This window comes from Salmo trutta, chromosome 13 (genome assembly GCF_901001165.1).
Source record: "Salmo trutta chromosome 13, fSalTru1.1, whole genome shotgun sequence".
NCBI lineage: Eukaryota > Metazoa > Chordata > Actinopteri > Salmoniformes > Salmonidae > Salmo > Salmo trutta.
The window spans coordinates 26,429,916-26,445,297 of NC_042969.1; the positions used below are offsets into that span (position 1 = coordinate 26,429,916).

General features: G+C 42.9%; 1 protein-coding gene across 6 annotated transcripts in view; it reads right to left on the minus strand.

The window, feature by feature from the left end:
* The window catches only part of micu3b (mitochondrial calcium uptake family, member 3b), a 32,268-nt gene that overhangs the window by 2,845 nt on the left and 14,041 nt on the right, over nucleotides 1-15,382 (minus strand). For 3 of the 6 annotated variants that reach the window (XM_029771641.1, XM_029771639.1, XM_029771640.1), the window contains 6 exons: nucleotides 13,160-13,252; nucleotides 12,364-12,455; nucleotides 11,577-11,748; nucleotides 8,666-8,774; nucleotides 6,325-6,479; nucleotides 2,117-2,194 (listed from right to left, as the gene is read on the minus strand). In XM_029771641.1, coding sequence (XP_029627501.1) covers nucleotides 2,117-2,194; nucleotides 6,325-6,479; nucleotides 8,666-8,774; nucleotides 11,577-11,748; nucleotides 12,364-12,455; nucleotides 13,160-13,252 — 699 coding nt within the window. Of the gene's footprint in view, nucleotides 1-2,116; nucleotides 2,195-6,324; nucleotides 6,480-8,512; nucleotides 8,591-8,637; nucleotides 8,775-11,576; nucleotides 11,749-12,363; nucleotides 12,456-13,159; nucleotides 13,253-15,382 lie in introns of those variants that run through there. The other 3 variants (XM_029771642.1, XM_029771643.1, XM_029771644.1) reach the window with 2 other exon arrangements.

Sequence of the window (15,382 nt, forward strand, 5' to 3'; positions counted from 1 at the left end):
GACCAATGGAACGGTCTAAAATGTGCACATACACTATATATACAAAAGTATGTGGACACCCCTTCAAATGAGTGGATTTGGCTATTTCAGCCATATCCATTGCTGACAGGTGTACCAAATCGAGCACACAGCCATGCAATCTCACGTTTCACCATCTGGCAGTCCGAAAGATGAAACTGGGTTGGCCTACCTGCCCCAATGCATAGTGCCAACTGTAAAGCTTGGTGGAGGAGGAATAATAGTATGGGGCTGTTTTTCATGGTTCGGGCTAGGCCCCTTAGTTCCAGTGAAGGAAATCTTAAAGCTACAGCATACAATGACACTCTAGACGATTCTGTGATTCCAACTTTGTGGCAACAGTTTGGGGAAGACCCTGTTTCAGCATGACAATGCCCCCGTGCTCAAAGTGAGGTCCATGCAGAAATGGTTTGTCGAGATTGGTGTGGAAGAACTTGACTGGCCTGCACAGAGCCCGGACCTCAACCCTATCGAACACCTTTGGGATGAATTGGAATGCCGACTGCGAGCCAGGCCTAATTTCCCAACATCAGTGCCCGACCTCACTAATGCTCTTGTGGCTGAATGGAAGCAAGTCCCCACAGCAGTGTTCCAACATCTAGTGGAAAACCTTCCCAGAGGAGTGGAGGCTGTTATAGCAGCAAAGGGGGGACCAACTACATATTAATGCCCATTATTTTGGAATGAGATGTTTGGCGAGCAGGTGTCCACATACTTTTGGTCATGTAGTGTACACTCCTCAATGACCTTTGACCCTGATTGGGCTACAGACAAATAGCAGAGATTGAAAAACAATGTATGTATTCTATGATTGTATCCCAAATGGCACCCTATTCCCTATATAATGCACTACTTTTGACCAGAGCACTATAATGTAGCGCACTATAAAGGGAATCGGATGCCATTTGTAATGCTATGTTCTATACTATGCTCTGTAAAATACACTTGGAGACAAGATGTTTTTATCTTTTAGTCCCATGTAAAAACATGCAGATCAGTTTGTAAGGTAAATAGACCCAGTGCCAGCCTTGTGTTGTTTCATCACGTTGTTTGAGCAGTATGGTGTGTTTCCTGTGAAACATTCATATGGGTTTAAATCGGACCGCTCATGTATGCAGAGTTAAGCTGGTGTCCGGTAGCAGTTAATCAGGCCTTAATATTACAGTATAACTCAATGCTGAGGCTGACAAGAGTTAGTGTGGAACTCTAACACATCCCAGGAGCTAACTTAATGTACCACATCCCAGGAGCTACCTTAATGTACCACATCCCAGGAGCTACCTTAATGTACCACATCCCAGGAGCTACCTTAACGTACCACATCCCAGGAGCTTCTTAACGTACCACATCCCAGGAGCTTCTTAATATACCACATCCCAGGAGCTTCTTAACATACCACATCCCAGGAGCTTCTTAACATACCACATCCCAGGAGCTTCTTAACATACCACATCCCAGGAGCTTCTTAACATACCACATCCCAGGAGCTTCTTAACATACCACATCCCAGGAGCTTCTTAACATACCACATCCCAGGAGCTTCTTAACATACCACATCCCAGGAGCTTCTTAACGTACCACATCCCAGGAGCTTCTTAACATACCACATCCCAGGAGCTTCTTAACATACCACATCCCAGGAGCTTCTTAACGTACCACATCCCAGGAGCTTCTTAACATACCACATCCCAGGAGCTTCTTAACATACCACATCCCAGGAGCTAACATAATGTACCACATCCCAGGAGCTAACATAATGTACCACATCCCAGGAGCTAACTTAATGTACCACATCCCAGGAGCTACCTTAATGTACCACATCCCAGGAGCTACCTTAATGTACCACATCCCAGGAGCTACCTTAATGTACTACATCCCAGGAGCTAACTTAATGTACCACATCCCAGGAGCTAACTTAATGTACCACATCACTAGTTAAAAAGAGATAGTTCTATCTACTTCATAAAAAATTAAGCTCCTCTGCAGAAGGACCAGGAACAAAGACAATCATAATGTCTTATGGTGGCATCTACATCTCCAAATCAAAATAGCATTAACTATACTTCTATTGTGGATTGAACAAAGAGTCTAGATATACCTATCTGCCTGACGAGATCTCCTTCTTCAGACAGGACTTGAAAGAAGTGAACTTCTTCTTGTCATCCACTCTAAACGCCTGAGAGAGAGAGAGAGAGAGAGAGAGAGAGAAAGAAAGAAAGAAAAAAGAAAGAAAGAAAGAAAAAAGAAAGAAAGAGAGAAAGAAAGAGAATAACGCAAACAGAAAATGTCAAATACAAATGGTCATTATTCGCCACTAGGTGGAGGCCAATCTTCACACAAATTGGAAGCAGAATTTAGAAGTGGAATTGAGACAGTGAACTCACCTGACCGTCAAAATGTCAGATAAGCGACTCATTTGACCATTAACCATTAACCATGAGCCAATGACCATGAATAAATGAACAAGAACCAATGAACATGAACCAATGTAAAACAAATAATGAATATGAAAACTGTTTGTTCCCATGTATTTGTGAAAGTGACATAAGGTAGTGACTGGTCCCTAAACTATCCACATTAGATAGTGACTGTTTCTAAACTATCCACATTAGATAGTGACTGTTCCCTAAACTATCAACATTAGATAGTGACTGTTCCCTAAACTATCCACATTAGATAGTGACTGTGTCTAAACTATCCACATTAGATAGTGACTGTTCCCTAAACTATCAACATTATATAGTGACTGTTCAAGAAAATATCAAAATTAGATAGTGACTGTTCAATAAAATATCAAAATTAGATAGTGACTGTTCCCTAAACTATTATAATTAGATAGTGACTGTTCCCTAAACTATCCACATTAGATAGTCACTGTGTCTAAACTATCAACATTAGATAGTGACTGTTCCCTAAACTATCAACATTAGATAGTGACTGTTCCCTAAACTATCCACATTAGATAGTGACTGTTCCCTAAACTATCCACATTGGATAGTGACTGTTCCCTAAACTATCCACATTAGATAGTGACTGTTCCCTAAACTATCAACATTAGATAGTGACTGTTCCCTAAACTATCAACATTAGATAGTGACTGTTTCTAAACTATCAACATTAGATAGTGATTGTTCCCTAAACTATCAACATTAGATAGTGACTGTGTCTAAACTATCAACACTAGATAGTCACTGTGTCTAAACTATCAAAATTAGATAGTGACTGTTCCCTAAACTATCAACACTAGATAGTCACTGTTTCTAAACTATCAACATTAGATAGTGATTGTTCCCTAAACTATCAACATTAGATAGTGACTGTGTCTAAACTATCAACATAAGATAGTCACTGTGTCTAAACTATCAACATTAGATAGTGACTGTTCCCTAAACTATCCACATTAGATAGTGACTGTGTCTAAACTATCAACATAAGATAGTGACTGTTCCCTAGACTATTAACTATTCTTTGGACACTGTGTTAACAAACCTCCAAACAAGCTTCAATGCCATACAACACTCCTGCCGTGGCCTCCAACTGCTCCTAAATACAAGTAAAACGAAATGCATGCTCTTCAACCGTTCGCTGCCTGCACCTGCCCGCCCGTCCAGCATCACTACTCTGGACGGTTCTGACTTAGAATATGTGGACAACTACAAATACCTAGGTGTCTGGCTAGACTGTACACTCTCCTTCCAGACTCATATTAAACATCTCCAATCCAAATTTAAATCTAGAATCAGCTTCCTATTTCGCAACAAAGCCTCCTTCACTCATACCGCCAAACATACCCTCGTAAAACTGACTATCCTACCGATCCTCGACTTCGGCGATGTCATTTACAAAATAGCCTCCAACACTCTACTCAGCAAACTGGATGCAGTCTATCACAGTACCATCCGTTTTGTCACCAAAGCCCCATATACCACCCACCACAGCGACATGTATGCTCTCGTACATATTCGTCGCCAGACCCACTGGCTCCAGGTCATCTATAAGTCTTTGTTTGGTAAAGCTCCGCCTTATCTCAGCTCACTGGTCACGATAACAACACCCACCCGTAGCACGTTCCAGCAGGTATATCTCACTGGTCATCCCCAAAGCCAACACCTACTTTGGCCGCCTTTCCTTCCAATTCTCTGCTGCCAATGACTGGAACGAATTGCAAAAATCGCTGAAGCTGGAGACTTATATTTCTCTCACTAACTTAAAACATCAGCTATCTGAGCTGCTAACCGATCGCTGCATCTGTACATAGCCCATCTGTAAATAGCCCATCCAATCTACCTACCTCATCCCCATATTGTTTTTATTTACTTTTCTTCTCTTTTGCACACCAGTATTTCTACCTGCACATCATCATCTGCACATCTATCACTCCAGTGTTAATCTGCTAAATTGTAATTACTTTGCTACTATGGCCTATTTATTACCTTACCTCCTCATGCCATTTGCACACACTGTATGTATATAGACTTTCTTTTTTTCTATTGTGTTATTGACTGTACACTTGTTTATTCCATGTGTAACTCTGTGTTGTTTGTGTCGCACTGCTTTGCTTTATCTTGGCCAGGTCGCAGTTGTAAATGAGAACTTGTTCTCAACTAGCCTACCTGGTTAAATAAAGGTGAAATATATATATTTTTTTAAATAACATCGGATAGTGACTGTGTCTAAACAATCAACAGTAGATAGTGACGATGTCTAAACTATAAACATTTTATAGTGACTGTACCTAAATGATCAACATTAGATAGTGACTGTTCCCTAAACTATCACCATTAGATAGTGACTGTTCCCTAAACTATCACCATTAGATAGTGACTGTGTGTAAACTATCAACATTAGATAGTGACTGTTCCCTAAACTATCCACATTAGATAGTGACTGTTCCCTAAACTATCACCATTAGATAGTGACTGTTCCCTAAACTATCACCATTAGATAGTGACTGTGTGTAAACTATCAACATTAGATAGTGACTGTTCCCTAAACTATCCACATTAGATAGTGACTGTTCCCTAAACTATCACCATTAGATAGTGACTGTTCCCTAAACTATCAACATTAGATAGTGACTGTTCCCTAAACTATCCACATTAGATAGTGACTGTTCCCTAAACTATCCACATTAGATAGTGACTGTTCCCTAAACTATCAACATAAGATAGTGACTGTTCCCTAAACTATCAACATTAGATAGTGACTGTTCCCTAAACTATCCACATTGGATAGTGACTGTTCCCTAAACTATCCACATTAGATAGTGACTGTTCCCTAAACTATCAACATTAGATAGTGACTCTTCCCTAAACTATCACCATTAGATAGTGACTGTTCCCTAAACTATCAACATAAGATAGTGACTGTTCCCTAAACTATCAACATTAGATAGTGACTGTTCCCTAAACTATCAACATAAGATAGTGAATGTTCCCTAAACTATCCACATTAGGTAGTGACTGTTCCCTAAACTATCACCATTAGATAGTGACTGTGTGTAAACTATCAACATTAGATAGTGACTGTTCCCTAAACTATCAACATTAGATAGTGACTGTGTGTAAACTATCCACATTAGATAGTGACTGTGTGTAAACAATCATTAGATAGTGACTGTTTCTAAACTATCAACATTAGATAGTGACTGTTTCTAAACTGTCAACATTAGATAGTGACTGTTTCTAAACTGTCAACATTAGATAGTGACTGTTTCTAAACTATCAACATTATATAGTGACTGTGTCTAAACTATCAACATTAGATAGTGACTGTGTCTAAACTGTCAACATTAGATAGTGACTGTGTCTAAACTGTCAACATTAGATAGTGACTGTGTCTAAACTGTCAACATTAGATAGTGACTGTGTCTAAACTGTCAACATATAAGACATGGTAATTATAAACATAGCTTATGATAAACATGAATTGCTCTGTTTAGACAGATTCTGTGAACATGATCTATTTGTCCCTGTTCCCATTACATATGAAGGACTATACCTCTATCAGCTATCCTATCCTGACGGCCTCCACACAACTCTACTCCACCCTTCCTCCCTGCCTCCTCCCTCCCAGCCTGCCTCCTTCCCTCCCTGCCTGTCTTACACTCCTTCCCTCCCTGTCTGTCTTACACTCCTTCCCTCCCTGTCTGTCTTACACTCCTTCCCTCCCTGTCTGTCTTACACTCCTTCCTTCCCTCCCTGTCTGTCTTACACTCCTTCCCTCCCTGCCTGTCTTACACTCCTTCCCTCCCTGCCTGTCTTACCCTCCGTCCCTCCCTCCTTGCCTACCTGCTCCTCTCCTTACCGTGCGGCGGTGCAGCCGGTCCTTCATGACACCAATGAACTCCTTGTAACTGAGCTGTCCGTCACGGTCCTCGTCGAAGATGTGGAACACAGTGTTGACCAGGTGTTCAGTCAGCTTCAGCCCCGTCGTCACATAGACTGCCCGGGCCAACTCATCTGAGAGGGACAAGGGGAACAGAATCACCATGCCACTATTTGTGCCACTAAGTTGGACAGCAATTATAGTCTCCGTCCCAAACGGCATCCTTTTCCCTATACCAGGGTCAATGGGGTCAAAAGTTGTGCATTACAGGGGCAAAAAAGTATTTAGTCAGCCACCAATTGTGCAAGTTCTCCCACTTAAAAAGATGAGAGAGGCCTGTAATTTTCATCATAGGTACACTTCAACTATGACAGACAAAATGAGAAAAAAAATCCAGAAAATGACATTGTAGGATTTTTAATGAATATATTTGCAAATTATGGTGGAAAATAAGTATTTGGTAAATAACAAAAGTTTATCATCTCAATACTTTGTGATATACCCTTTGTTGGCAATGACACAGGTCAAACGTTTTCTGTAAGTCTTCACAAGGTTTTCACACACTGTTGCTGGTATTTTGGCCCATTCCTCCATGCAGATCTCCTCTAGAGCAGTGATGTTTTGGGGCTGTCGCTGGGCAACACGGACTTTCAACTCCCTCCAAAGATTTTCTATGGGGTTGAGATCTGGAGACTGGCTAGGCCACTCCAGGACCTTGAAATGCTTCTTACGAAGCCACTCCTTCATTGCCCGGGCGGTGTGTTTGGGATCATTGTCATGTTGAAAGACCCAGCCACGTTTCATCTTCAATGCCCTTGCTGATGGAAGGAGGTTTTCACTCAAAATCTCACAATACATGGCCCCATTCATTTTTTCCTTTACACGGATCAGTCGTCCTGGTCCTTTTGCAGAAAAACAGCCCCAAAGCATGATATTTCCACCCCCATGCTTCACAGTAGGTATGGTGTTCTTTGGATGCAACTCAGCATTCTTTGTCCTCCAAACACGACGAGTTGAGTTTTTACCAAAAAGTTATATTTTGGTTTCATCTGACCATATGACATTCTCCCAATCCTCTTCTGGATCATCCAAATGCTCTCTAGCAAACTTCAGACGGGCCTGGACATGTACTGGCTTAAGCAGTGGGACACGTCTGGCACTGCAGGATTTGAGTCCCTGGCGGCGTAGTGTGTTACTGATGGTAGGCTTTGTTACTTTGGTTCCAGCTCTCTGCAGGTCATTCACTAGGTCCCCCCGTGTGGTTCTGGGATTTTTGCTCACCGTTCTTGTGATCATTTTGACCCCACGGGGTGAGATCTTGCGTGGAGCCCCAGATTGAGGGAGATTATCAGTGGTCTTGTATGTCTTCCATTTCCTAATAATTGCTCCCACAGTTGATTTCTTCAAACCAAGCTGCTTACCTATTGCAGATTCAGTCTTCCCAGCCTGGTGCAGGTCTACAATTTTGTTTCTGGTGTCCTTTGACAGCTCTTTGGTCTTGGCCACAGTGGAGTTTGGAGTGTGACTGTTTGAGGTTGTGGACAGGTGTCTTTTATACTGATAACAAGTTCAAACAGGTGCCATTAATACAGGTAACGAGTGGAGAACAGAGGAGCCTCTTAAAGAAGAAGTTACAGGTCTGTGAGAGCCAGAAATCTTGCTTGTTTGTAGGTGACCAAATACTTATTTTCCACCATGATTTGCAAATAAATTCATTAAAAATCCTACAATGTGATTTTCTGGATTTTTTTTCTCATTTTGTCTGTCATAGTTGACGTGTACCTATGATGAAAATTACAGGCCTATCTCATCTTTTTAGGTGGGAGATCTTGCACAATTGGTGGCTGACTAAATACTTTTTTGCCCCACTGTATATAGGGAATATGGTGCCATTTGGGATGCAGTCATAGTGTATATATGGTGTGTTAACAGTGGAACAGTGTAAACAGTGGAACAGTTGAAGAGTGGAACACTGGAACAGTGTAAACAGTGGAAGAGCAGAAGAGTGGAACAGTTGAAGAGTGGAATAGTGTAAAAACAGTGTGGTTATTCCTCATCCATGTATTTCAGTTGTCAAACAAATGAAATAAAGAATGGAACTAACCTTGGCCAATGGAATGATTGGAACTAACCTTGGTCAATGGAACTAACCTTGGTCAATGGAACGATTGGAACTAACCTTGGTCAATGGAATGATTGGAACTAACCTTGGTCAATGGAACTAACCTTGGTCAATGGAACTAACCTTGGTCAATGGAACTAACCTTGGTCAATGGAACGATTGGAACTAACCTTGGTCAATGGAACGATTGGAACTAACCTTGGCCAATGGAACGGTTGGCAAAGTTGTACATTTGCATGGCTATAGCAAAATCCTCCAGGTTGTTCATGAATTGGAAGAAGGATCTGAACTCATCAAAGGTGATTCCCTACAAGATTAAAAAAGTAAAATTCAAATCCAAGTCAGTCAAATCAATTAAAATCTATTCATTTTACAAAGCAGACTAAACAGTAATTTATCTCAACTCAAATCAATAAAAACTGAAAAAGATTCACTATAATATTAAAGTATAAAAGTAAAAAGAAGAGTCAAATCTGAGGCTCAAACAGCGTGAGAGAGACAGGAATGAATTACACATAAAGCAAATGACTGGATGTCCCAACCCAAAAGCCCAGCCAGACAATACAACAGCACTTCACATGACACATAATCTACTCCACTTAAACCAGAGGGAAGCCTTTAGTGTCCGCGGGACCTTGAAGACATCACACAGATAACAGACACAAAGGCAGGAAAATGACCAAACAGACAGAGTATACATCGCTGGGTCGTTCCCCCTTGGTATGGACACTATGAGTTGATTGTAGCTTTTGGGGAAAAGGTCAGCGTGTTTGCAGAGTTTTCTAAAGCAGATTAACCTAACACTTACATAAACAAAAACAAAAGGGGGCTGAATCCCAAACATCTCAGGGTTGGCAGATGAGTCAAACACAGGCCCTATTGATGTCCACTCAACCATCCCACTGCTACTAGAAACTCCTATAGCTCGCTCCCTCCAAACACAACCATCCCACTGCTACTAGAAACTCCTATAGCTCGCTCCCTCCGAACACAACCATCCCACTGCTACTAGAAACTCCTATAGCTCGCTCCCTCCAAACACAACCATCCCACTGCTACTAGAAACTCCTATAGCTCGCTCCCTCCGAACACAACCATCCCACTGCTACTAGAAACTCCTATAGCTCGCTCCCTCCAAACACAACCATCCCACTGCTACTAGAAACTCCTATAGCTCGCTCCCTCCAAACACAACCATCCCACTGCTACTAGAAACTCCTATAGCTCGCTCCCTCCAAACACAACCATCCCACTGCTACTAGAAACTCCTATAGCTCGCTCCCTCCGAACACAACCATCCCACTGCTACTAGAAACTCCTATAGCTCGCTCCCTCCGAACACAACCATCCCACTGCTACTAGAAACTCCTATAGCTCGCTCCCTCCGAACACAACCATCCCACTGCTACTAGAAACTCCTATAGCTCGCTCCCTCCCTCCGTGGCCCCTCCAACACAACCAACACACTGAGCCTAACAAATGATGTAACAAGCCATTTGTGACGCTTTGCTATTTTAACAAAGCAAGCTCCATAAACTATCTCTTAGCACAACGACGAGACCCACTTGATTATCAATGGCGATCTAGCAACAAGCTACTCAGCCCGCTGAGAAGCTGCTCACCTCTTTATGTGCGGGTCAGTGTGGCGAATGAAAAACAAACTAAAAACCTAAAATGTGAAAGTTTCACTCAGCAACTAATTCACGGTTGCCTTCACCGCAAGTGAAAAACGACAACAGAGAAGTTTTCAGACAAGTATTTGGTTAGATAGTATTTCCACATTAATCATTTCAGTAATACCACAGAACAGAAATTACACAATAAGAAATTCCATTCCATCTTGGTGTATCACTATCTATGTTATGGCAAGCTGGTTACCTGATACCACTCTACACATTATTGCCACTCAGTTTATTGCTAAATAAGTAACATGTAATATTCTTGGTCAAAACTGAAAATAGAAAATACAATTTAATTGGTTGAAAAACATGAGAATGACCAGTCAATAACTGGTTGACTAAATTCATCTCACACTTCCAAACTAAGAAAAGCACACTTGCATGTGTCTGGAACAAAAGGCTATGAGGGTATTTAGGCTGAGTTGCCTTGGGGGCCAGGGGGTGTTGGTGAGTCAAGGGCAAAGGGCTGAGAGGGTGTGTGGGATCATCTGGTGGGGGTTAAGGGGGGGGAAGAGGGGAGGTGTGTGGGGGGGTCGTCTGGAGGGTTAAGGGGGGCAGAGGGGAGGTTTCTGGGAGGTAACGGTAAAGGGGGTGGGGGTGGGGGATGGAGGTAGTTTGAGGTGAGGGGGGATGTAGGTAGTTTGAGGTGAGGGGAGATGGAGGTAGTTTGAGATGAGATGTAGGTAGTTTTAGGTGAGGGGGATGGAGGTAGTTTGAGGTGGGAGATAGAGGTAGATGGAGTAGTTTGAGGTGAGGGGGGATGGAGGTAGTTTGAGGTGAGGGGGGATGGAGGTAGTTTGAGGTGAGGGGGGATGGAGGTAGTTTGAGGTCAGGGGAGATGGAGGTAGTTTGAGGTCAGGGGAGATGGAGGTAGTTTGAGGTCAGGGGAGATGGAGGTAGTTTTAGGTGAGGGGGATGGAGGTAGTTTGAGGTGAGTGGAGATGGAGGTAGTTTGAGGTGAGGAGGGATGGAGGTAGTTTGAGGTGAGGAGGGATGGAGGTAGTTTGAGGTGAGGAGGGATGGAGGTAGTTTGAGGTGAGGAGGGATGGAGGTAGTTTGAGGTGAGGAGGGATGGAGGTAGTTTGAGGTGAGTGGAGATGGAGGTAGTTTGAGGTGAGGAGGGATGGAGGTAGTTTGAGGTGAGTGGAGATGGAGGTAGTTTGAGGTGAGGAGGGATGGAGGTAGTTTGAGGTGAGGGGAGATGGAGGTAGTTTGAGGTGAGTGGAGATGGAGGTAGTTTGAGGTGAGGAGGGATGGAGGTAGTTTGAGGTGCAGGGGGATGGAGGTAGTTTGAGGTGAGGAGGGATGGAGGTAGTTTGAGGTGAAGGGGGATGGAGGTAGTTTGAGGTGAGGGGGGAGAGGGGAGGCCTTAGGGTGTTTGAGTGTGTTAGCATAAGGCAAAGACTACATTGCAAGCGCTCCACAATCACCTTCTCATCTGTAATGCTCTTGCGCACATTGTCCAGGTAACCTGCGATGTCGTCTACGTTGGTGAAACGCAACAGGATGTGGGCAAAGTCCTCCTCACTGATGATAGGCAGGCCTTTGGAATAGGACAGGAACTCAATCTCAAGCACCTCTGTCTGCAAGTTGTCCATGAATCTGGGGAGGAATGGAGAGGGAGACAGAGAGGGGTGGAGAGGGAGACAGAGAGGGGAGGAGAGGGAGACAGAGAGGAGTGGAGGAGAGGGAGACAGAGAGGAGTGGAGGAGAGGGAGACAGAGAGGAGTGGAGGAGAGGGAGACAGAGAGGAGTGGAGAGGGAGACAGAGAGGAGTGGAGAGGGAGACAGTGAGGTGAAGAGAGAGACAGAGAGATGGAGAAGGCGACAGCAAGGTGAAGAGAGAGACAGAGAGATGGAGAGGGAGACAGAGAAGTGAAGAGAGAGACAGAGAAGTGAAGAGAGAGACAGAGAGATGGAGAGGGAGATAGAGGCACTGGTAATAGGTAATGCCACCACCAACTCATATACAGAGAGAGGGGACACTGGACTGGCTACCTGACTATAGCTACCACAATGAGTTAGGTTGATAATGATTAATTCAAATGTGCAAATATTTCTATAATTAGTAGAAATTACAATTGTGTATTGTACATTATATACAGCACATTCGGAAAGTATTCAGACCCTTTACTCAATACTTGTTTGCACATTATATATATCTGACACTGCAAATGCAAGATGTAAGTTGGAGTTTTTGTACATTTCCCTACTTGCCTGTAAAAATCATCGAAGCCCAACTCTGCCTTTCCCTTTTTCCCGAAGAAATGAACCAGCAGGGTCGTGTCGGTCATATTTTCATCCATATTCTGGGAGGGAAAACAAATGTGTGATTCAGTCTGACTTCCATTCCTCATAAAGAAATGGACCACTTATGGCCGACCATGAGGACCACTTATCCATGAGGACCCAACCATGCAAAATATATTTCACTCACACAAACATGCTTGTACGTAAGAAACATGCAGCCAAGTGCCACATACAGAGCTCTTGAACAACACAAATGCAGACAAATGCTTTTATCCTCCCTTCATTGTCTAATATCAATGTGTAAACGTAGCACACTTCAGTCATTTTACAAATAACTATGTTAATGGTTAATATGTGGCTAGGAAACAGAGGGAGACCAACATTGAACTTCCAGCATTTCCCCTTCTCCTGACAGTTACACATGGTACTGAGCCATATCAGAGTCATGTTACACATGGTACTGAGCCATATCAGAGTCATGTTACACATGGTACTGAGCCATATCAGAGTCATGTTACACATGGTACTGAGCCATATCAGAGTCATGTTACACATGGTACTGAGCCATATCAGAGTCATCAACCAAACTTGGGCCAACAACATAGTTTATCATCAACAACAAAAGAAATCAATATATTGAGCATGATCCATATCATGTGACATTTAAGACACAACATTACACAGACCTAATCAAGGGAACCCGTAAACATCTACAGGTTAAATAGGAAAGGGACACATCTGAAAACAAGACTTGTGTAGCTACCTCCAGGTCAGAAAAGAGAGCTTGGCTTGCCCCCTTTCTCAGAGCATCCCACATGCCCCGGGGCTCTAACTGCTGGGCCTCTTTTCTAAGGACCTGTGATGGTGGTAGAGTAGTGGAGGCAGAGCTGTTAGATGACGACAGAGCACATCTGGCAGATATTAACAGCATTAGCATCAGGCATTAGCATTAAACACACACACACAGGCAAACAGACTGATGGACAGACAGAAGTAGAGATGGGTAGATGGACGGACAGACAGAACTAGAAACAGACAGACGAATAGACAAACAGACCGACCGACAGACAGACAGGCAGACAGAGTATCTTTCAAATAGCCAACTGATTTGAACTACTCATTGACACTACTGAACTCATCCTTGCAGTGACAACAGTAAAATACCTCTCTGACATCCAACCACCCAGCCAGGCAGTCTTAGACAGGACATGAGTGCTGAGAAGTCCTCACTGTCCGTATAGTAACCACATATCTAGGGAGTCTGTGAAAGACTGAAAAACCCCATCCATAAAGCTGTGAGCTCTGCTCTGCACTGGAGCATGCAGCCTTCTGGCGAGGAATTCAGCCAAGACAGCTGCATATGTCCGAGACACACAGGGCGTGAAGGGTGAATTCATGACAGGTTTACAGTGTAACTGAATCCACTCAATCTGAATACATCACCGTTTGAACATAGCTGTGAGCTGAATGCAGGTTACGGTGTACTTTTCATCCACACTTGTGAAATGGGATCAGATTGTGATGAAATAAACATTTTGGAATGATATCTCTCTTTGTTCATTGTAGTTGATAGTGGCCCACCCTGCCGTGTCCCAGAGGGGGATGCAGGTTACACCCTATCAATGAGAAAATGTTGCCACTCTTGTATAATCATGGGCAATTGAAACCATCCAATACATTTTAAGAATATAATGATTCTTTCAAAATGCTGCATCCCAAAGTGTCTATGGAAGTCAAAGTGTCTTTTTCATCCAAGTGAATGTTATGTCTGGACTAGTGTGATATCAAACAAACAAGGCTGCTTCTCACCAGTGTGACCAACTCTCACTCAGTAAGGTCATGCAACAGTGAATTCCTTTACTCCTGCAGTCCTATTGATATAATAATGGAGAGCATTATCTGGAAACAGTTTGGTAACAGTACTAGTTATATGAATGATAACATTACATTTACAGTTGAAGTCGGAAGTTTACATACAGCCAAATACATTTAAACTCAGTTTTTCACAATTCCTGACATTTAATCCTAGTAAAAAATTCCCTGTCTGAGGTCAGTTAGGATCACCACTTTATTTTAAGAATGTGAAATGTCAGAATAATAGTAGAGAGACATTTATTTCAGCTTTTATTTCTTCACATCACATTCCCAGTGGGTCAGAAGTTTACATACACTCAATTAGTATTTGGTAACATTGCCTTTAAATTGTTTAACTTGGGTCAAATGTTTCAGGTAGCCTTCCACACGCTTCCCACAATAAGTTGGGTGAATTTTGGCCCTTTCCTCCTGACAGAGCTGGTGTAACTGAGTCAGGTTTGTAGGCCTCCTTGCTCACACACGCTTTTTCAGTTCTGTCCGTACATTTTCTATGGGTTTGAGGTCAGGGCTTTGTGATGGCCACTCCAATGCCTTGACTTTGTTGTCCTTAAGCCATTTCGCCACAACTTTGGAAGTATGCTTGGGGTCATTGTCCATTTGGAAGACCCATTTGTGACCAAGCTTCAACTGATGTCTTGAGATGTTGCTTCAATATATCCACATAATTTTCCTCCCTCATGATGCCATCTATTTTGTGAAGTGCACCAGTCCCTCCTGCAGCAAAGCACCCCCACAACATGATGCTGCCACCCCCGTGCTTCACGGTTGGGATGGTGTTCTTCGGCTTGCAAGCGTCCCCCTTTTTCCTCCAAACATAACGATGGTCATTATGGCCAAACAGTTCTATTTTTGTTTCATCAGACCAGAAGACATTTCTCCAAAAAGTATGATCTTTGTCCCCATGTGCAGTTGCAAACTGTAGTCTGGCTTTTCTATGGTGGTTTTGGAGCAGTGGCCTCTTCCTTGCTGAGCGGTCTTTCAGGTTATGTCGATATAGGGCTCGTTTTACTGTGGATATAGATACTTTTGTACCTGTTTCCTCATCACAAGGTCCTTTGCTGTTGTTCTGGGATTGATTTGCACTTTTCGCACCAAAGTACGTTCATCTCTA